At 32.2% G+C, this 22,549-nt stretch overlaps 1 protein-coding gene across 1 annotated transcript in view; it reads right to left on the bottom strand.

The window, feature by feature from the left end:
* ZNF84 (zinc finger protein 84) overlaps positions 1-22,549 on the bottom strand; it is a 34,093-nt gene that overhangs the window by 9,853 nt on the left and 1,691 nt on the right. Inside the window, exon 2 of the mRNA XM_051216135.1 lies at positions 16,785-18,597. Coding sequence (XP_051066688.1) covers positions 17,364-18,597 — 1,234 coding nt within the window. The 3' untranslated portion in view covers positions 16,785-17,363. The remainder of the gene's footprint in view (positions 1-16,784; positions 18,598-22,549) is intronic.

Raw genomic sequence — 22,549 nt, 5'->3', positions numbered from 1 at the left:
TGATAAGCTGTTATTAGTAGAGTCCAGCCATATTCAATGTGAGATAGTTATCCACCTCGGGCAATCGGAGGTGCTCGCGCAACAGTTTGAATTTATTGGAGTTGGACATTTACACCATTTAGATGCCATCTTAGTGGTCCAGAGGTTAGGCGTTCGTTCACGAGACCGAAAATCCTCGTTTTGACTCGTTCTGGTAGGGTGATGCATGCTCCAAGCTGAGAGATCCCAATCATTTAGTGCTTCCCGGATTTTAATGGAGGCTCAACTAAAATCAGTTCGTGATTTTAAAATACTGGGTATTTTTTTGTCTTAAAAATTACATTATCGTTTTTTTCCAAAAACTTCCCTGATACCTTCTTGTGTAACTTTTGTTGATTTTATTGTGTAATAAGATAACGATTAAGCAAGAGAACGTTAACATAAAAAAACTGTAAAGAAGTTAGTTGATTCGAAGTCTATAAATTCTTATGATCACAAAACACTGGCTGGCCATTTCATCAGTATGACTTTGCAAAGGATGATATATTTAGATAATAGTTGAACACAATAGTGAAGTTTTATTTATTAGATGAGATTTACATAAATGTATGAAAGGAATCTGATAACTTCGAAAGTTGGATTAATATTGTCTCAATGCATATCATTCTTTAGTAGTATGATTAATATTAGTAGTCACTCAGTCAGTCATAGTCAGCAAAGAGGCTGGAATATGCCATAGCCCAAGTTTTCATGCCATATTAGTGTGAAGAGATTTAAATGAATGAGATTATTGGAGGAGCATTCAGAATAATGTGGTATTAATGGAAACGAGATTTGTTAAATTTTGAGAATATGGTTCGATAAGAAAGAATGAGAAGGTATGCACGATGGAATAGTGGATCAAGAGGAATGTAGAGGAAGAGTACACATGGACTGCTATGAGTGAATCTGAGCTTTGTTGCATAATGCCTCCAACCATTGAAGGCAGTTATCGATCAAACCTAACCAGGTAGTCTTCACCTACTAATATCTCCGACCAACAATCAATAACTTTATAGACTGATGTCGCGTTCTTATTTGGGCAACCTTAGTTTCCTCTCAATTTACATCTACTCCGGAAGACATGGCAGGTCGGGTTAGTCGGTATTTGGTAATACATGGAATGACCCAGCCACCTTAGTTGTTGATGAAACATAGTTTCGTCAGCTGATTTGATATCTTTGACTAGTACCTCACTGCTTAACATCAGTACTGATAACTTAATCCTTTCATGATATTCGACCAATATTTTGAAAAGAATTTTGATAGAAAAGCTAGAGTCTATGCATGTTTTTCACCTACATAGCTTATGTTTTATAGTAATGCAGAAAGAGCAGCTATACAGTATACACACAATTTCACCCAGCTGAGAAAAACCAATCCAGTTTTGTTCAGTCTGTGAAGAGATCTCATCATGTATCAACCTTCAAGAGCTGATGAAGCTTTTACGATGAATGAAGCAGCCGACTCAGCCAGCTATTCCACTCCGTATTATCAATCTAAATAATAAGATAGACCAGTTCTGAAACAAAATTTTGCATTTAGAGACAGAGACACTCATTCTAGATTTGTCTGCATCGTAGAAAAAAAATAGTTTGTGATAGGAGTTAATACATTTCCACATTATATTTTAGATATTAGTCCAAAAATCATTAATTCATTAATCTTTATTTCCTTTCCTTTGACAATAATAGTTTTCATGACTATTACTATGTGTTTGTGTATAACAATCTGTCTTATATTTTTTTCCAGAGATAACTTGATTTAAAGAACGATTTTAATGCATTTGTGCACATATCGCTGAGAATACTATTCATTCGAAGCGAAACTCAATAGCCATTAGTGTTCAACTTGATACTTGGAAAAAAACTACATAATAGGACTCAGAGGAATCACTGATTTTTGTTGTTTAAACTGGTAGTAGTTGCTTTTAAAGCATTCACTGGCACAGTATAAATTAGTACAGAACAAACCAGTTATTAAACTAGATCATGTAAGTTTCAATAATGAACATTTCACTTGGCGTGTGAATTCTTTTCTTAAATTGAATTTTATAATTAACATATTTTCTTTAAATCTCTTTATTTTGTTCAGTCAACCACAAAAAAATTCTTGTATAAATGATTATTTCTAAGTGGGTTCTTTTTCAAACTTCAGTTTTTTTTAAGTATACAAGTTTATTTATTCAAAATAGTAACAATAACAAACTTAAGACAGTCTACTACATATTTTTTTTTTGTTTTTTGATGCCCTTTTATCCTTTCTTTTGTTTATTGTTTTGACTACTGTTTATGTTTAATTTCAAACTACATAGTTTTTTCTTTTATGTGTCTATTTAATTTGTTTTTTTCCACTATTTAATGTACTTTTTGTTAATTCTATTTTTCTTTCTCATAATGGGATATTTGACCTTATTGTGTTTACATATTAATAATGGCAAAAATCAATAACCAGATTGTTGATAGAAATTTACGAATTCAATTTGTTTATTCATGACCAAAGTAACCAAAGTAACATTCTGACGACCCTAAACAGGTTACCTAACTTTTAAAGTAAATGTTATGTTAATAGTCGGTAGACAAAATGATAAATGACACTATAAATAATTTATTCGGACGTTAACAGGATGTGAGTTTAGTGTGCATACCAGAATGAACATCATAAAAGATGTTTATAAATCAGTTAGCCAGTGCAATGGATAAACACTAACTCTTGGCCTTTCAAATTTTTTTAATTAACTTGCAATTCCATTCACACATATAGAAGGATTTTGTAAAGTTAATCGTCGTTCAATTTAAGGTAGACTATTCGAATAAATGAAGTAGTAAATTAAAATTTATCATTACTACTTCTAGTTAAGTTATGCATTGAAGAGAAATGAAATTACAACACTCCTACACTAAGCAGTTGATAGAAGAATAAAGGTTTTGTCAAAAAAAAGGAATTCATGTCACTCTTGATGTTCAATGGCATTCTATACAATGTGAATAATCATAACAATGGTTAAGATATCATGATAAAGCAAACGATTATTTCAACATGCAAAGCAAGTTAAAACTCGGAAATACATTTAATCCTAAAGAATGAAGTATGTGAATGAACTAAGCCTGAGTAGAAGGATAATGCAGAATAGATATTAGGACAAAAAATAAAGAATGAAAGTTGGTGAAGCAGTTTATTCATTCATGACCGTGGATAGATATCGGTACTATGAATGTGTTTCAAATACAAAGAAGAATAATTTTTATGAACACACACATCTTCCACTCTGTTTAAAGCATTGCTTTGAATCCTAGAGGGAAGATGGATTGGGGTGAGGATAAATATTGGAGTTATATGTAACCCGTTGTTATTATGGCTTAGATGAGATAAACCAGAGCTAGTGATTGAATTTATTTCATCCTACTTAAACCACTTAAAATGATGTACAGCATTGTGTTAACTAAGTTGTCTAGAGTACATATGTTCTGCCTAACGTCAAAAAATATTCAGCTAAAATGATGATGACAAAACTAGGTAATCTATCTTTTGTTCTAGGAAATTTGATATTGAGGACAAGTTGAGTTTCTACAACACCATATCACTTAATAAGAGAGATGTACTTACAAATTTAGAGATTAGTTTCCCAAAGTTCAACAAGGAGGTTGTGATCAGTGAAATCACCCGTATTAGGGAGAATAAATAAGGATTACACTAAGTCGAAAACATAAACTACTTTAATACGAAATAATGTTCCAACGTTATCTTGATCACTCACTAAATCGGCCATTAAATTTGCATCGAGTCTGAGGAATTTAGTTTGAAATTAAATATAATGTAGTGACTGGACAGTGGATATAGCATAATACTATAAATGACCAGAAATATATATACATTATAGTATTAAAGGGAAGATCAGGTGATATATGTTAGTGTTTCTAAAATGAAGGTCCAATAAACTGGCGAAGTTGAATAGGAACGAAACCTTACTTAAATCCTTTTTTAAGTAAGACTAAAACATTTGAGTTTTTTATTACATGGTTGAGTTATTTCTTTGACTTGCTCCAGAGTTTGGCTTACGAATTATTTTTTTAAAGAAATACAGGTGTTAAGGTTTTTTAGTATATATAAATGTATGTTTAACGTGTACTGCAGAATTTCAGCTTCATAAAAGTACCTACAGATTAGGCAATACAAATATTTTTTTCTTAATCAAAATTTTAATATTGTAAGTATTTATTTATTATTCAGCAGCAGAAAAATGTTTGACTGTAATGCAAGATAATAACTTCAAATCTGTAGGAATAAGAATAACTGAAACTTTGTAAATGTATCACATTTCTTTTTCCAATGCTTTTTGTTCTTATTCACGTCAACAACTTTACGGTTACCCTAAGTCACTTTATTTATACTCATCAGTATATATAACAAACAAACGACTATATGTAACTAAAGATTTTTCGGAAATGTCATTCGCATACATGAGTATACTATATACAACAGCATACATTCATCAATAGTGTTTGTTTGAATGTATCTATTAGGTTTGTAATAAAGACATTGTTATTTTAAATTTGTTTTTCTTTTCCTTTTGTGTTCACGTTTCTTTTTAGTGTCATTATTGTGTTTTCACTTTTTCTTCTTTGTATTATTCTATATTCGTGTTTAATGAAATTATCTTTTCTTTTTACAAAAATAAGAGAAACTTTCTTTTATCTCTTCTGTATTGTTTTTTTTCTTTCTTTTGAAACAACTCACAAGTAAATGCACTTAAACACAAAAGAAAAGAAAACATGAATAGTAGAGTTTAAATAAATTTGGATTTAAATAAATAGCTGTAAGAAATGGATAGTTATATAGGAACAGATTATTAACCATTATCAAGTAAAACTTTGGAGGTTAATTGTAAAAAATTTTAAAAGAATACGTATATTAAAACAGGAGGAATATGACAGAATTTCATGGAATGTAATTGATATCTACCAAGTTTAACTCATAAGTAGTACGACTTTGGTTTCGTAAAACAGATAGATGTTTGTTAATTATCTAGTTGGCTAAATATCAACTTCCAAATAAATTAACAACTGTATTCTTACTTAACAATATCTCATACATCAGTGAATCAACAGTGTTAAGCGTTGAAAACATTTGGTTAACTTATAAAAGTTGTATGCTTAGGGAACAAAGTCGAGTAAGAGTGATAAAATGTTTGGATATTTATTGTTAAAAATTAAATTCTGTTTCAGTCATATGTTGACTATAATTATTTGGAATGGTAACTTATTTATTATCATTTCATTTACTAAATTAACTTCTTAAAAATAAAGCTAAAAAGGTTATAATCTATTAAGCGTTTTAAATAACAGTTAATGTAAACAGTCATTATTCTTATCTAAATTGTAGATAATTCTGAATTGTTTTGACTAGTCATAGTTTGCATATCAATGTCAGGTGGCCAGAAATCAAGAGCTTCAATGAAACAAATATGTTTCATGATCTGTAAACTAAACTAGGTTTTTTAGATCACTTATATTTGTTACATGAAATCTATTGTGAGGACTGTTTTCAGGATTAATAATGCTCCAAATTATCTCTGGTATATATCAATTTATCCTCAGTAAATTCCACTTCGTAGATGATTAAAACGTTTAGGCTGAATCAAAATTTATCAAAAAGATCGACATCTATCAATAACAGTTCATAAAAGCGTATTTACTTATTAGCTAAGTTGCTTAAATACTAGAAAATTTTCGGTAACTTAAATCTGACTCAACAAGCTGACAACAACATTTTTGTTTGAAATAAAATGTTGAGTCACACAAGGTTTCGAGAAAAGAGGATTTCAAGTAATCTCTCATTAAAACTGAGGGTGTTATCCCATTATCTTTTAGTTATCTTTGATTTTAAAATCATTTACAAAACTATCTTGAGTTAATTAGTAAAATTGAAACTACTTAATAAGAGTGTATTTAGATATATTAGTAAGTGTACAACTTGAAAGTATTCAACTTGTAAAGTTACATGGTGATATATCATTATCGATGATCGATAAGTAACAAGCTTTAAATGAGATAGATGATGAAAATAATCATAGAGAAGTGGTTACAGTTTATTTGTAATAAGTTTTTAATAGATGTTTATATTATATTTTCAAATTTATTAATACATCTAACTTATCAGTTAAAATTATTCGATAATATTAACATAATACATTTTTGTATGTAATAAATCAAATAAAGTGTATTTTTTTGTGTAGACATCCTTAACAATAACTAAAATGTTTATATTTGTAGAGAAGCCTTGATACTATATTGGGGTACTTGTGTAATACACACTTTAATCACTTTAAAACAAGCTTTAAATATCGACATTCAGTAGATGAAGTTCATTTCATTCATATCATCGGTTAGTTTTCTAGAATAAGCAATGTTATCGGCTTCGAGGTTTCATATAAACCAAGATGTTACTCCTTAATATACTGTTGATATTTTGTAAGTTGCAGAGTAATTATGGTTCGACATAACATTTTTAAACAACACTTTCATTATTTCTATCTCAATGTTTATTAATATTTAAACAATACACTGTTAAGTCAAAATGAGACAGGATATTTTATTAACATATTTTATTGATGATCATAAATTTCTATATATGGTTTAATGAATCTCTTGTCTCGTTAGAAATTATGATTAACATCTGCAGAATACTAGAGATTAACATTTTCTACAGAGATTCTTTTAGTAGCTAGTGTGCAGTGTATTTATTTGAACACATAAATATTAGTACAAAGGGGCACCAAATACATATGCGCCACTGACATTAGAATTAATTTTATAAGTGAAGTGAAATCCTGAGAACAATAATTATTTCAGAAACTAGACCGATAGTGGTGAACTAAAACCTGATAAAAAAGAAATTGGTTTGGTATACACTAACTGAAGCTAATTTGGGAGCACTAAGGCTGAATAATTTCGTGGTTGCCTAGTGACTGTCAGGTTCACTAAAACGAAATACAATTGTATGATATCCTTTTTTGGGGGAAACCATAAGGTTAAACGAATGATTGTTCAAAATGTTTAGTTAGTAGTGGTAACACAGATTTTAATAATGTAAATATTTTTTTAAAATTCACCTTGTAATAAAAACTTGTGATTATTGTCAGATCATTTTGTTTGAGAATTAAGGTTTCCAAAAATATTTCTAAGTACTACATGTTCGAAATTTTGTGTAATAAAAATATCAACACTAAGTACTAAATACGGTTTATAACTCATCATAAAGATGAAAAGCGTTCATTGTTTTTCCAAGATTCAGGTTATAATCTAGAAGAATATTTACCATCAATATGATATTTCTTAGACAGAACTAAGCTCTATTATCGTCGTCGATTTAAACAATAAATATCCAAAACGTGAAATATCCTTATGTGTAACTATCTTTCTATTTGCAGCATTCTGCGCTGATAACTGAAGGACGTAATAAGCTGAATGACAATACTTAGAAAACTGTGTTACCCATTATCATTTACAGTAATAAGATTTCAGTACAAAACATATTTTTCAGTATAGATATACTGTAACCAAACTGCTGGTTAGACATGAAACACTATTCAATAATTCTTATTTTTAATGATTTTAATTTATTAAGACAATACAAGAGGATCATTTAGTGTGAGCTATACTTCATTGGTTTTATCTTTTACTTCATCACCATGTTCATACTTTATTTAACCAATTTTTAATTTAGTTTCTTCGTTCTACATTTTTAAATCATAATAATTTCATTCATAAAACATAATTATTTTACTGTTTCCTTTTTTCTTGAAACATTCTAGTCTCATAAATCTTCATCTGTTTATCAAAACTCTCTTCATTGCATAATCTTTTTTCTTTTCATAATTCTTATGAACTCAAGTCAAAATGATTTTTGTTATGATAATGAATTTGATTGAAATAATTTCTAGTGAATATTGTTGTGTAATAAAATTATCATGAATATAAAAAGTTATTTATTCGAAATAAATAAAAAAAAATTGATTTTGAGATAGTGGAGAAGATTTGTAGCTCAGGTGAATGATTTTGATAGAATTTCGTTCTCCGAGCTGGATGGTTTGCTCGTGGAGCACAAACTACCTGAAGTTTGTGCTGGTGATTTCATTCAGAAGAACGATAAAACCTCCATGATTAGAGCATCCGACTCAGAGAACAAAACCCTCACAAAAAATTAATTATTGGAAATCATATTAAATACAGAGCATTTTGTCTGAATATATAATATTTTACTACAGATCAACTTTGTTCATTATTGTAGGTTTTGGAAAAATTCCGATGCATCTATCATAGTCGAAAGATATTTCTGTACACACTTTTAAATAATGTAACAGGTCATTTTAAAATGTTACAATATATTTCTTTATAAATATCAAACAGTCGTTCACAAGGGTAAGTAGTTCAGAGAAAGGATTATTTGTACATTGTAGGGATCAATATCATTGCTAATAATAAAAAAAACTATAGGAATTTCCCAGAAGTACATTCATCATATATACTAATGATCACTGAAACAACACTTCAGTTATTTAATTTATTAAATCACATTTAAAAACTTCATTAACATCAAACAAACAGAATGAAATCTCGAACTAAAAATGGTATATATATATATGAAATTACAACGCTTGACGATACTCAATCATGATCGAAGAAAAGTTACGATTTTATTGAAATGAAGACTTATGGGATATTTTGAAGTTTGCAACAACTATTCAACTGACCATTATGTGTTGTTAAAAACTACTTATAAAGGAATTATAAAAACAGTGAATTAATTTTTCTTTGAAATTATCAAATATGCACATGCACACTAGTGTCTTATATTATACTTTAAAATTAAAATTAGCTATGTAAAGGATCTATTTTATTTTTTAACCGTTTCTCTAAAAACTAATTAATTGTATTGTATATAAAAATGAAACGTTTAATAGTTTAAATATTCATCTCTTTCCACCTTTCCTTTTTATTTCAACAAAACCACCTTGTTTATTAGAGAAAAATAACAATAGAAACAACAACAACAACAACAAAAATAGAGACGACAGTAAAAACAATAAACAATAAATTACTATAGTTACCAAACAATACACTAACGCAATAAAATAAATAGGTAATAATTACAGGGAACATACTTTCAGAATATTTATAAGAGAATGACCATTGAAGCTGAAAATAAAACCTGGATTACAATTTTACAAATCAGTGATTTACAGTTTAATATACCGGTACATTAACAGCTGATTTATAAGATTTCACTTGTAAATATCTGCTTAGACGTTATATGAACAAGAAAGCTCATTGAAATCGATTTTTCATCATCTAAGATGTTTAAATGTGTCTTTTGGTCTCATTCTAAGTCAAATATGATTGGGTAGGGAGAGAAATAATAATTCTTAGGCCTAACCGATATGAAGATAAAATTACTTTGATTAATTTATGCTATATCTCTTTATTAAATTAGGGTCTCGATCAGTATAACTGTAAATAAGAAACATTTGTCTTTTGATGTTATAAAGTATTATTCATTGTCATCAATTTTGAAGTAACTTATCCCTTTGATTTAGTAAAACTCATAATTCTCTAATAAGCTTGCAATTCGCAGGACCAAAATTATTGTATTACTAAATCGAAATACGAAATTTGTAGAGTCTAGTATTTATATTTTTCTTAGTTACCTCAAACATCCTTATGATATTTTACGAGGAATTCCTTAATTTTAACCATGAAAGTACTGGTCTCAATGCAATGAAGTATCGATCAAAGTATATAAAAAAAATCAGCTTTATGTAGAACGTCTCAGCAATTAGTATACTACTATTCCATGGAATTCTATTCATTTGATTTCACAGCGCAGTGAATAAACAAGCAAGTTCAAATAGTATTAATTCTATGTTCAGGTCTAATTGTAATTTCGAATTGTCATAAGACTCATGTATATCTTACAAACTGAAACTATCGACTGACCACTTCTCGGAATTAAATTCAACTATCAAAAGAAAAGCTTGGAATTTTCGTATCAGATTTGTTAGATATTCGTTGAAAAAATACCTCACAGATTATTAGTAGTATTAGTCAGTGCAGGGAAGCGTTAACAAAAAAATTATAAAGAAGGATGTGTCAAGGTAACTGATATCCAAGACTACTACACAAATGGGAACCGCTACTTTAAAGAATACTCATAGATTAATGTAATCGCTCAAATCTCTGCTACATAGTACCATGATATCTATCGGTATTCCAAAAACAATGAATGTTGGCCAAGTTGCATATGGTTGGTATGGTTAATGTCTAATCTAAAAAAGGGATATGTAATGAAGGGATGATTCATGTTAATAGCGAATTACTTATTTCGTTATTTATTTGACTTCCCATGGTACACATAAACTTTTGATATTACTGTCATTTCTACGTCACATTTCTTGAATATAATCGTAGACCTTGAGGTCAAGATAATATCGAAAACTCAGTTTTAACTGCATGCACAAACATCAAGATACAAAAAACAACAAGCTTGAATTTAATATTATTTCAATCAACATTATTAGTTTTCGGAAATAATTAATCAACTAACGTTACACAACTGAAATACGATGTGCCGAATCTTCGTCGTATTTCATAATGTATCGCCTTACCTGACGATACACTGTCGTCATTTACTGTTTACATAATATAAACGGTAGTACGCGGACATCAGGGATAAGATGAATTCTTGTTATGTTGCTAAATGTTTTGTCTTTTCCTTTTATTTACATTCTCAATAAATATTACGTGGGGTGAAATAAGCGTCAATGTTCAGTAGATTTCACAAGTCTTATCTATGGAAAATCAGTAACTTATCTTATTGATCTCCTCAGTGTCTTTGAGATTATGGTTATTAAAAGTTGCCTGCATAGGAATAATCACAGAAGCATATATGCAAATTTATTTATATCACTATTCAGTAAGATTGTGTTAAGTTAGATCTGTCAGAGTAATATTAGTCGAAGTGCTCAACATAGATATTCGGTCTCTAGACAGCATTAACATGAAGTGATTTTACTGTTGATTGTTTTCAAACAATTAATCAACTTTATTTAAGTGTTGATATGATTATTATGGGGTCCAAAAAAGTTATAGCTAATGCGAGGCCTCAGGATAGACCACTTGAAGAAATGAGACAAGATATCTTATCACTTTTAAAAACAGACGGAAATGTAAAGCACAATTGTATGAACGAAGAATATTCTTTTCAATAATTTTTCATCAGGTTCTACAACTATAAATCCAAATCAATAATCCATAAGATTGGTCAGATTTACGGCAGAGTACATCATTTGGAAATCGTAATATGTGAATTGAGAATGTTGTTTGTTATATAAAATCAATTCAGATCGTTAATGTTGGGGCTGTTTAATAAAAAGTGTTAACTTGAATCAGTTTATAAGCGGAATGAAATTGTGCGATAAATGATCAGAATAGAAATATGGTCAACATGGGGTGAGAGAGAAATAATGGAAAAAAATCGGAGATTACGTAATATGAATTAGGTCAGATATAGTTGATTTAGGGGTGGATATTGAATAAATTCCTCAAAAGGTTATCGAGTGTAAAGATAATAATAATAATAAGTTTAGGGCATAAAATGAACATTAATCAGATTACATCATCATATCATAAAATTAATTATTAACTAGTTGGCCAGGGTAAAAGGAATGGCTGAACATACTTCTTTTTAATGCAAAGCTCTGGCTTTTTGATCCGACTAGCAATTGCTTCAGCCGTCTGTAGGATTCGCAGTCTGACGGAATCCGGTAGACTGCTGTTATCACGATAGATTATTGAGAAAGATTGCTCCATGTTGGCTGTATGTCCTGTTTGAACTAGATAGTCTAAGATGGAGCTGTTAACAGTTTTGACTACACCTTTGCTCAACCACACGGGGAGGTGCTCACGAGCTCGAATGTACAGATTTCTAGGACATCTGCCAAAATAACTTGCTCCACAGGAGCAAGTTATTATTATTACTACTATTATTGTCATTATCATTGTCTTTACACTTGATAACCTTTTGAGGAATTTATTCAATATCCACCCCTAAATCAACTATATCTGACCTAATTCATATTACGTAATCTCCGATTTTTTTCCATTATTCTCTCTCTCACCCCATGTTGACCATATTTATTCTGATCATTTATCGCACAATTTCATTCCGCTTATAAACTGATTCAAGTGAACGCTTTTTATTAAACAGCCCCAACATTAACGATCTGAATTGATTTTATATAACAAACAACAATTCTCAATTCACATATTACAATTTCCAAATGATGTACTCTGCCGTAAATCTGACCAATCTTATGAATTATTGATTTGGATTTATAGTTGTAGAACCTGATGAGAAATTATTGAAAAGAATATTCTTCGTTCATACAATTGTGTTTTAACATAATGGGAAATGTAAAGGACACAGTTATAAAGTGGATGTTTTCCAGACTTGCCTGGCCAAGTAGTGATTCTATAAGATGTATGTGTGTGTCTTACATTTAGGCAAACAGAAATCTCATTCTTAGGTTGAGTCAGCATGTTCGAATTTCACTTAAGCATCTCGGTGTTGTCAACTTGAAAATCCTGTAGTGGTCACAATCAGTGTATTCGACTCCCTTGTATCTTGTTAACATCAATTTAACAATTTGTGATTCGTGTAAATTAAATTATAAAATAGATTATTCTTTCTAGTATATGACCAGAACCTCAATATACTGTATGGTAAGAAATCTTAGTTTACATTTACGAGTGAATCTAAATGAACGAGATTACCCATAATACTATCTTAGTCATCACTAAACCACCTATCTTATGTGGTTTTGAACAGCTTTGTATGCAATAGTCACGTTTATGCCCTAGTTTTAACTGACAGGCTTAGGTTGAAACAGATCATATTAAACTATAATTTGGTTTTGTAGTACAACGTCAGTAATCTGTTCAAGCTTAGTGCGGACAAAAGCCAGTAAGAAAACATGTTAAATGCCTTGATCATCAGCATCCTAACGTTGATGATACTGTCAACAAAAAATGTAATGTTCAGCCTTTGGTAGGCTTAAGACTGACCTAAATGTGTGTTGTATGCAGAGTAGTGTGAGATTCTAGAAGAGATTCAGTAAGCACACAAAGTGCACGTATCTTTGGAAATGGTATCTGTCCATGGTAATTAACGAAACAAGCGTAGAATCTAGTCAAGATTTCCCTCTTTATACAAGAGCTTGACAGCTACATTAGCATACAATCAAAAGTATGGATGACAGTTAAAGTCCATCGTTTCATCACTTAAATTAATTTTGTTTGGTGCTGAACTTTTGTAGAAAAACTCCTTAGTTCTGAAGTAGTTTCCAACATGGTGTAGTTAGTGGTATTATGTGGAACCCTACGTAAGTCTTATAGCAAGTTCATTTCATCAAACTTTTACAAAAATAATGGAATAACTCAATGACTGGTAACAGACTGTAAAGTCATATGTGATGTGGAATATTCAAACGAATTTGCTTCAAAACAATTTTACGATTTCCAGCAACAGTACACCTTTATGAACTTAACTGGTATACAATTTCAACAGATCAACGGAGCTATTTATTGATATTTTAGGTCATTGTAAGATGATAACTCTCCTGTGCTTTGTATATCAGAACCACAACTCTTTGTACTTGTTCTGAACAAATAATTCATAAATCTTACTTAAAATAATGTGTATGAACCTAAATTCGATAAATAAATTTTATATCTTTGCTTATTAAAAGAGGCTTGGACAATTGCAATGGTTATTCAATATATGTCGAGTGTTCCACACTATATCTATACATACCGAAGTGAATAAAAACAGTAATGATTAAAAATCTGACATCATATACTTTGTTGTATACCCGAACACTAAACGAGTGAGCTTATTTAGAAAAATAACATGTCAAACTTCATATGAAAATATAATTTTTCCTGTATGATGTTATGTGAACAAGTACTTATCAGTGACTCCCTATACAATTGTCCAGACTTTTTTCAGTTATTTGAAGATGATTTTTTTCGCTCTTTTATTTTCCTTACATCTTGATGATTAGAGATTAATTTAACTTTTTTGACAACTCTCATTTATTGGTGATCGTATGCCGTTTGTTTTTCCTTTCCACATTTTATCTGCATAATTTTCATTTCCTTTTTAACTATTCACTTAATATAAAATATCAAAAGATTTATGAAATGAAATATGATAACGTTGATAGTTTCTCTCAAGCGTTTTTTTTTCTTTGTAAATAATTGGTGATGGGGTATATATGTTTTATCCAGTTGGAGAGAAACCACATAGACCTAACGGTATCTTATTACCTCAGCCATTGACGTTATGGCCTAGTCTAAGGTCGCGAGTATAACTTGATAGCAGTCTTCTGAATATTTTATGCTGAACGATTCACTGAAATATTTTAGGAAAATCTGGAGTACTAAGATGATTCATTTCAAGTAAAAAGTATATTTAACGCTTTGAAAGTATTTCCATTTTAAATTTACGTGTATAATAAATTTATGACAGAACGAAACTAGGGAAATCAGTCTCCAGAACTATGTAGAAAACGATGCTTCTTATTAAATTTAGATAGTTAACTATTCGTACCAAAAATATAAAAGAAATACAAGATAGGCTATTTAAACAAACTGGTAAGGGATTTTAGTCAACTTACTGCACCAAAAAACGTAAGGGATTAAACTGAATCCATTTGATTGTTTGGGAATAAACTTGCCTGTCTGGCCGACCTCCGAAGGAACATAAGTGTTTGAATTGGCACAACACAATCCAAAGCAGTATTAAGTTAGAACAGCAGTTACTCAACTATTGGCGCTAACAAAGTCCAAAAACCGACTTAAACATCGATAGAATTTCTCAATGATGTTATGTCCGGATTTCATGAAAAACAAACACGAATTCATGCGACCTAAGACACTTAAAGTAGTCACACTATTTACATTGTTGTTAATTTTATACTAGGAATTATATGTGGTTACTTAAATGTCATAGAAAAACAAGATATCATAAATTTAAATAAATTTATGACGCCCAGAAGTACTTGTATTTATAGTACAAAGGTTCAGTATACAATGTTTTCTTTCGAGTGAAAGACGTGGGTCAATGATTCCGAATTATTAGTTTGCAAAATGAACTTAAAAGGGGCCAGACATCTTTTATTACATACAGTATGTGGTACAAAGAACAGCGAATACTAAGAATGAAATAAATAAACAATTTCCAATGTCACTTAGTAATGAACATTACAGATGGCCATTGGAAAATGAAGCAATATAGAAACCTTTTATTTTAAAACTACTGGTTTACTAGGACGCCTCATTTCACATTGTTAGGCTACTTATTTCGAATATCTTCTGATATATATTTTTCAGTTACTTAATCTGCTAGTAGCATTTAATAGGATCTAAATCGGAATGTTATCAAGGAGCTGAAATGTAATTACGATTGGGCACTTAGTTTAAGACTTCTAAACAATTTAATCAAGTAATGTCTGACCAAATATATGATAATGACTCAAAGGTACAAACCAGTGTAGGGACTTTATCGTCGAATTCATGACAGGTACTAGCAATGTTACGAGAGTAAACATGTTTGATGTACATGAAAGCCCATTTAATTAGCGAAAGCCACATCCAATGATTATAAACGAGAATGGTGAAACTTATTGTTAGAAGCAAAACACTAAAATTTATGTTGAATTTCACAAGCTTTCTTATTTGCAGTCATAGTTGTGAACGCTTACAAAGTTGATATAACATCTAAAATAACATTTTTCGTTATTGTTCTGAATTCTTTATTATTATTATTATTATCATCAAAAAACGACTAAAAATCTACCCCTAGTTAATTGGGAACGCACCTGTACATTAAAAAGTGCTTTTCCCACAACGTTAAGCCATAGCTTTGGATTTCCTACGAATCTTTCAATTAAAACCTCATTAATTGACTTTGACTGGTATTAATACTGCTACTGCTTACTCAGTAGCTCCATTAAAACATTTCATCCACTTAAGATTTTTAATCATGAAGAAGTTTTGCAAACATGTACTAAAATAGATGGCACTTAGCTCTATATAGGTATTGAAATATTTTGTCAGTGGCATTCACATCATCCACAGTAATCAGATGAATCACCGTTTTTAGAATCACTACTACATGTCAACACATTCATAGGGTATAGGTACTTTTTAGATTGTTAAGGTAAATGTGAATGGTTGGCAAAATGGCATATACTGGAAGTAATTATATGTGTGTGAATATTCCCGATGAAGAGCCAAGCACTATAACCTTAAATGAATCCAACCAACTATAGAGCTCAAATCATACTGGTATCGTATACAAAAATAATACTTTGAATGTGAGCTCAATAATTACTTATGTAGCATTTTGTTAAAGGAAATATCTTATTGACTTTATAAAAAAAAACTTATTAAAAATTATGAAAACATTATCGCAAGATCGAATTTTAAATGTGACGCAAACAACGAACAGATATCAGTTATAAAAAATATTTGCGTAAAATTAGGGCCAAATACACAACAAAGGTATTCATAAAGCCTAAGTTCCTATGTTCAAATCAATTCACATGATATAAATGACTAATTTATTCCGTAATACAAACATAGGGTGGTTAGAAAAGATAACACCGAAAACAAACAAACGCGGAATGAATGATAAATACGATCTACCTGTTTTAATCAAAAATATCGAAACTTAAACTGATTTGTTCAGTTTCATCCATTATAACATATAATTCGATGAAACTTGTGTATCTTGGCTGAAACATTTTCAATCAATTGATGATGGGGAAAACAGTGAAGCAAAAAAGATTTTGAAAGCACTTTACAAAATAGAAGCAGGTTTTTCGTGCGCAAGTGGTTGGAATCCACTTATGAGTGGAAAGTTTGAAGAGTGAACAGATATTTAAAATAATTCTCGCAGTTCTGATTAGATATAACAGAAATGGTAAGAATCATTATCATAACAGTAGGAAGCAAAAAAAATGAGACAGTGACAAAATAATCGAAATTGCTTTTTATAGGTGAAAGTGTTCGAGTGGGTGCCTCAACAATCTTTTAAAAAGGCAAACTTCATTGCATCCAATGTGTGCCTAATATTGGGAGTTGACTTATAACAGCTGTATGTTTAGTAAAATTACGTAAAACAGAACATCGTTATTAATATAAAATGTTGATAATTCGACAAAAAAAAATGAAATTATATGTATTCTAAATCATTATGAATTACGAGAATCTTCATGACTTCTATTAAGTAAGTCCCATCGTAGCATGACCTTGCAGTGCGCTGGACCTTGAAGTTCTAGGACTATGAATAGGATCACCTTCTGATGTGAGACGTGATGGATGCCTTGAAAGAGAACGAGACCAATCCTGTAATTCATACTTGCTTTTTGACAGAGAATTGCAACGGGATCTCGTTGTAACTGAATTTTCCCGGTGTGAATCACCGTTTATGTTAACTGGAGTCTGAAACTGGTTTTGTGGAAGTGCGTGAGTATTAGACACCGGTGAGGAAGGAAATGGAGATGGAGGTGATTGGAGAGATGTCATAACTGAGATTGGAGTGGACAATGAAGCATTCGGACTTGCGATCGACGAATTGCCTTTATTGGGAGAGAATTCCTTAATGAGATTACCAGTATCACCATCCACTCCTGGACTTATCCACATGGTCATTCCTGCTGCAATAGGGTTAGAAGCAGAACGATTGCGACACATGCGACGCTGGTGGGAAATAAGACTATATTTTTGACGAAAAGCTTTACCACATTGATAGCATTTATGTGGCTTTTCTCCTGTATGAGTTCGTAGGTGTTGGACCACATGACTTTGCTGCCTGAACAATTTACCACATAAACGGCAACCATAAGGACGCTCACCACTATGTACACGCATATGTGTGGTGAGCTGAATTTTTTGCTTAAAAGCTCGTCCACAGTGAAGGCATGGGTACGGCCGCTCGTCTGTGTGTGTGCGCATATGTTGTACTAAACCCGCCTTCACAGAAAAACTTCTCGAACATGTCATACACTGGAAAGGACGCTCGACTGAACTATCTTCTTCCTTTCCATCTACACCGTTGATAGAACTCATTGGCGAGATTTGGAGAAGACTAGAGCCAGACTGATTTCTTTGCTTATTAAAGCCCATCACACTGTTGCTACCAGTAAGTGGACCACCACTAGTAAAATTGAGTCCAAAAGCAGCCGCTACAGCAGCAGCTGCCGCTTGAGCATCCGTAGTTGATCCTGATAAACCATCGTTTAATCTGCCCGAGTAATCAGATTTAACACAGCTTCCTGTTTCATGGGGTAGAGGTCGAGATGCCGTTGGAGGAGGATAATTTGTCCCGGAACAAAACAAGTTGTTGTGAATAGGAGATGGGGTGAGCTCAAATGACTGGTGTTCATGATTTTGAACCAGACAGTGGTCCCCTGAACCACGTGGTCTATTGGATTGTGAAACTTGATCCGGATCAGACCTGTTACAGGATAAAATATTGTAAAAAAATTTAGAACATTCATAGAAACTATGTATAGAAATTCAAAAACACTAAAAAGATGCGTTTCGAAATTGTTTTATGTTTGGAAATATCTCACAAAAGATAAGGTGGAAAACAAAAAATATACAAGATACAGTAAATATAAAGGGTTAAGGTGTTTGGTTTCAACCAATGAATTATGGTCCAAACTCCGCGCTGTCACAGTTCTTTCAAAAAATGAGGATTAAAGCCAAATACACGAACGAATACCTGGAAACTAAGTTACATTATCGTAGATTCAGTGTACGTATCGTGCATTAATTATGTTAATCAAAGTCATAGTTACGTAACTTTGTTAAGACAGAAAATTATGACTAAATTTCTTTGGATACGGCATATCCTATTAAAATAACCTGAGAAGTTTCATCAACCCTTGTGGTCTGGTCTGTGACGAAATCTCAGCATGGATACAGAAAGCTCGACTAGCTTTTGCCAACCTGCGTCGTTTATGGCGTAGGCGAGATATCCGTCTATCAACCAAAGGACGTGTTTACTGCGCAGCAGTTCGTTCCGTCCTAATTTATGGCTGTGAAACATGGCTGGTAAGAGTAGAGGATATCCGTAGGTTACTAGTATTTGATCATAGGTGTCTTCGAAATATTGCTCGTATATCCTGGGACCATCGAGTAAGTAACTTAGTTGTTAGGAAACGGGTACTAGGTAAGGATGGCAAATCAATTGATGAAGTAGTGAAACTTCATCAGTTGAGATGGCTGGGACGTGTTATGTATGCCCAATCACCGACTGCCTCGATGTGCGATGTTTTGTTGTATAGGAGTAGATTAGAAGAAAGCTAGGGGTGGCCAGACCAAAATACGGCACAAGTCCATGAAGTCACTGACAAGTGAACTGAGTCATGTCGTTAGGTGTAGACTACCTGGTTGGGGACAGCGAGATGATGGCAACCGATGGTTAGAGACCCTGAATGACATGGCTCAAAATCGTTTGCAATGGCGCAGGTGCATACACTCTTTGTGTTCTCCCAAATTTTGATCTCCTTATTCCTCCTTGTCTCTTTTTTTTCTCCTCTCAAATTTATTTCACTGTATTATACTCTTTAAGTAACATCTCCAAACACTAATCTTCCCGATTACTGCTTATACTCTTATTACCTCTACTACTACGGGATTTGAATCGACCACTGCATCTCTGTGCTAATGTGGTGTGGCAACTCGAACTGATGTACGTACGTACGAAGTTCTACGTTGTTACTGACTGACTGACTGACACCAGATAAACTGCAACTGTCCTTCTGGATAGCGTTTCATGCGAGTTTTTTTGTTGTCTTTGATAATCAACGACTTTTCACTCGAATATATTGTATAGTTAGGCTTTGTATTGTTTAACTCAATTTACATTAATTAAAACAAGTAAGACAAATTATAATCAAACGATGGAGTGATATGTTTAAGACCCGCATTTCTTCGTCATTCCCGTAATCCAAATAGCTCGTTAATATCAGAGTATTTTGTATTTTATTTATAATACAAAGATTTTGGTAATATAGAACCCAAAAAATGCCGCACAGCTAATGTACGTTGATACTTCTGCACTACTCGTTTAATCTTCGACGAACGGTCGAGTATATATGTTCAGTTTGAGATGTGATAACCAGATTTACAATGTATACAGTTGATATTCTGCGAAAATGAGTTAACCAACTATTAACTCGACTACAGAATTGTAACTAGAGATTACCAAAACGGACATTCATATGACCACAAACAGTGTAGGATCTTGAACAAAAGTAAGTTTAAGCCAATACACTGCTTCAGTGAGACGACAAGATATTAACAAGATGAAAACCTAAGAACTTGAAATAACAGAAAAAACACAAGTATAGATGGATAGTGGTTGGCGATGGAATCCAAGACGCGCATCTCGTCCTATTTGTGACTCGTCAGCTGAATGTATCTGCACCTCAGAGTTGATGGTCATTCTGGGACTCGAACCCAGTACCGTTCGCTTCAAACGCATTGTCCACTTAGCTACTGAGTCCTGATAGCTACCTGGTTGTGCAATGGGGTGAAGTTTTAATTTCACCTGGTGTTGTTTACTTGTATCTTCCGACTGCAATTGACCAGTTAAGTGGCTATCAGGACTCAGTAACTAAGTGGATAACGCGATGGCGTTTGAAGCGGACAGTGCTGGGTTCAAGTCCGAGTGAACATCAACTCTGAGATGCAGGTACATCCAGATAACGAGTCCCAGGTAGGACGAGACGCGCGTCCTGGATTCCATTGCTATCAACTATCCATCTTTGCTTATAAACCTTGTGACCTAAGGCAATATCGAGGCAATCCACACAGTATGCACGTATGCCAACAAGAGACTGAGCAATTGCAGTACTGAATATCAATGGGAAGATACAAGTAAACAACACCAAGTGAATTTCACAATAAGTATAGTTCTTAAGAAGAAAATGAAATCTAGGAATTAGAATTCCAGAACTAATGTAAACAGTGAGTGTAAAATCATTTCTCCATGAAGTATATTACACAAGGTTTTTTAAGCACAGGGCACGCTTACAGGACGGATCACAATTCAAAAGCTTGATCGGTTACTGAGATGATTTGATTTTATATCCTGGTTTGACAGCCTTTATGACTAGGCACCGCATTAGCTTTCACTTAACAGTATACTGCCAACATTAGCAGCTCTCAAGTGACCCCAACATTTAGTATATGATTTGAAGATATCTATGGTCGAATATCTACAACAGAAATATATCTTACATTTTCACTGGTCCAGTTTTGAATCCGTAAAATAGGCAACTAACAACTTATTGAGACCAGCAACAATATTATCAAACTAATATTCTGAGTATGTACATCTAAAGATATTGAGATCGACTGTACGCTGTTAATTTTAAAACAAAACCTTTGTTCATATCAACGATCCTACGGTTCACATTCATCAACACCCTTAGAAGTTGGAAATGCAGACCATCAAGTAGCACCGGGCATATACAGTACTTGGAGTGCAAAGCATAATGTATAAAATTTTACTTGATTCCTAAGTTATATTATGAATTGGTGATAGGTTTTGGTCATATCAACACACATCATAATAAGATACAGCTTCTTTTGACATTACGTTACGGTTTGATCACCCAAAAACTTCATCTTCTTATTAGTAAGTAGTAGTAAACACCCAATCAATATAACGATGGTTTTTACTATTACATCGAACTTAAAAACCAGGTTACAGTGAGTCAATCACAGGATCACAAAATACTGTCACTAGCCTGTATATAAGCATATAATAAATTATCAAGTTACATCGATTATTAACTTAATATCCAAGAACACGTTTCAGATAATTATGCATACGTTAATAAACTACATCCCAATAAACTTCACAGAATCAACAGACATGTTTCTATGTCCAATAACACACATTTCAAACTGTAACGACCTGAGGTATAATCAATAGACATTCAACTACTGCTACGTTTGAAGAGATTACGAGTTCACCTAATATGAGAACGGAACGAAGACTCTCTGAGGCACGATGACAGATAAGCTAGCTATTCTGACTCGACCCAGTCCAGCTAACTAGAGAGAGGAGTCCAAGTTCGGAAGAGGGAAATACATTCGACAAGCAGCCAGAATCACAAACAACCACGACAAGTCTATTCGGAAATACACCCACTTATATATTGATTGATACACCCACTTTTGATTAAGAATTAGAATAAAATCACATATATAGAAAAGTTATAACAAATCGTATGCTGAGCATAGTTCATGTTAACTTAACACGAGAAAATCGCATGTTATACAGAACAAAATGCCATACGGGAAAACAAAACAAATACTATACTGAGTAATCATCACATTGAATTAAAAGAATTAATGTTGAACAGAAATCATAATGAGTAAATCAATCT

Source organism: Schistosoma haematobium, chromosome 4 (assembly GCF_000699445.3).
Source record: "Schistosoma haematobium chromosome 4, whole genome shotgun sequence".
NCBI lineage: Eukaryota > Metazoa > Platyhelminthes > Trematoda > Strigeidida > Schistosomatidae > Schistosoma > Schistosoma haematobium.
Note: the sequence above shows the minus strand (reverse complement) of the source record. Positions and strands in the feature narration are given on the sequence as shown.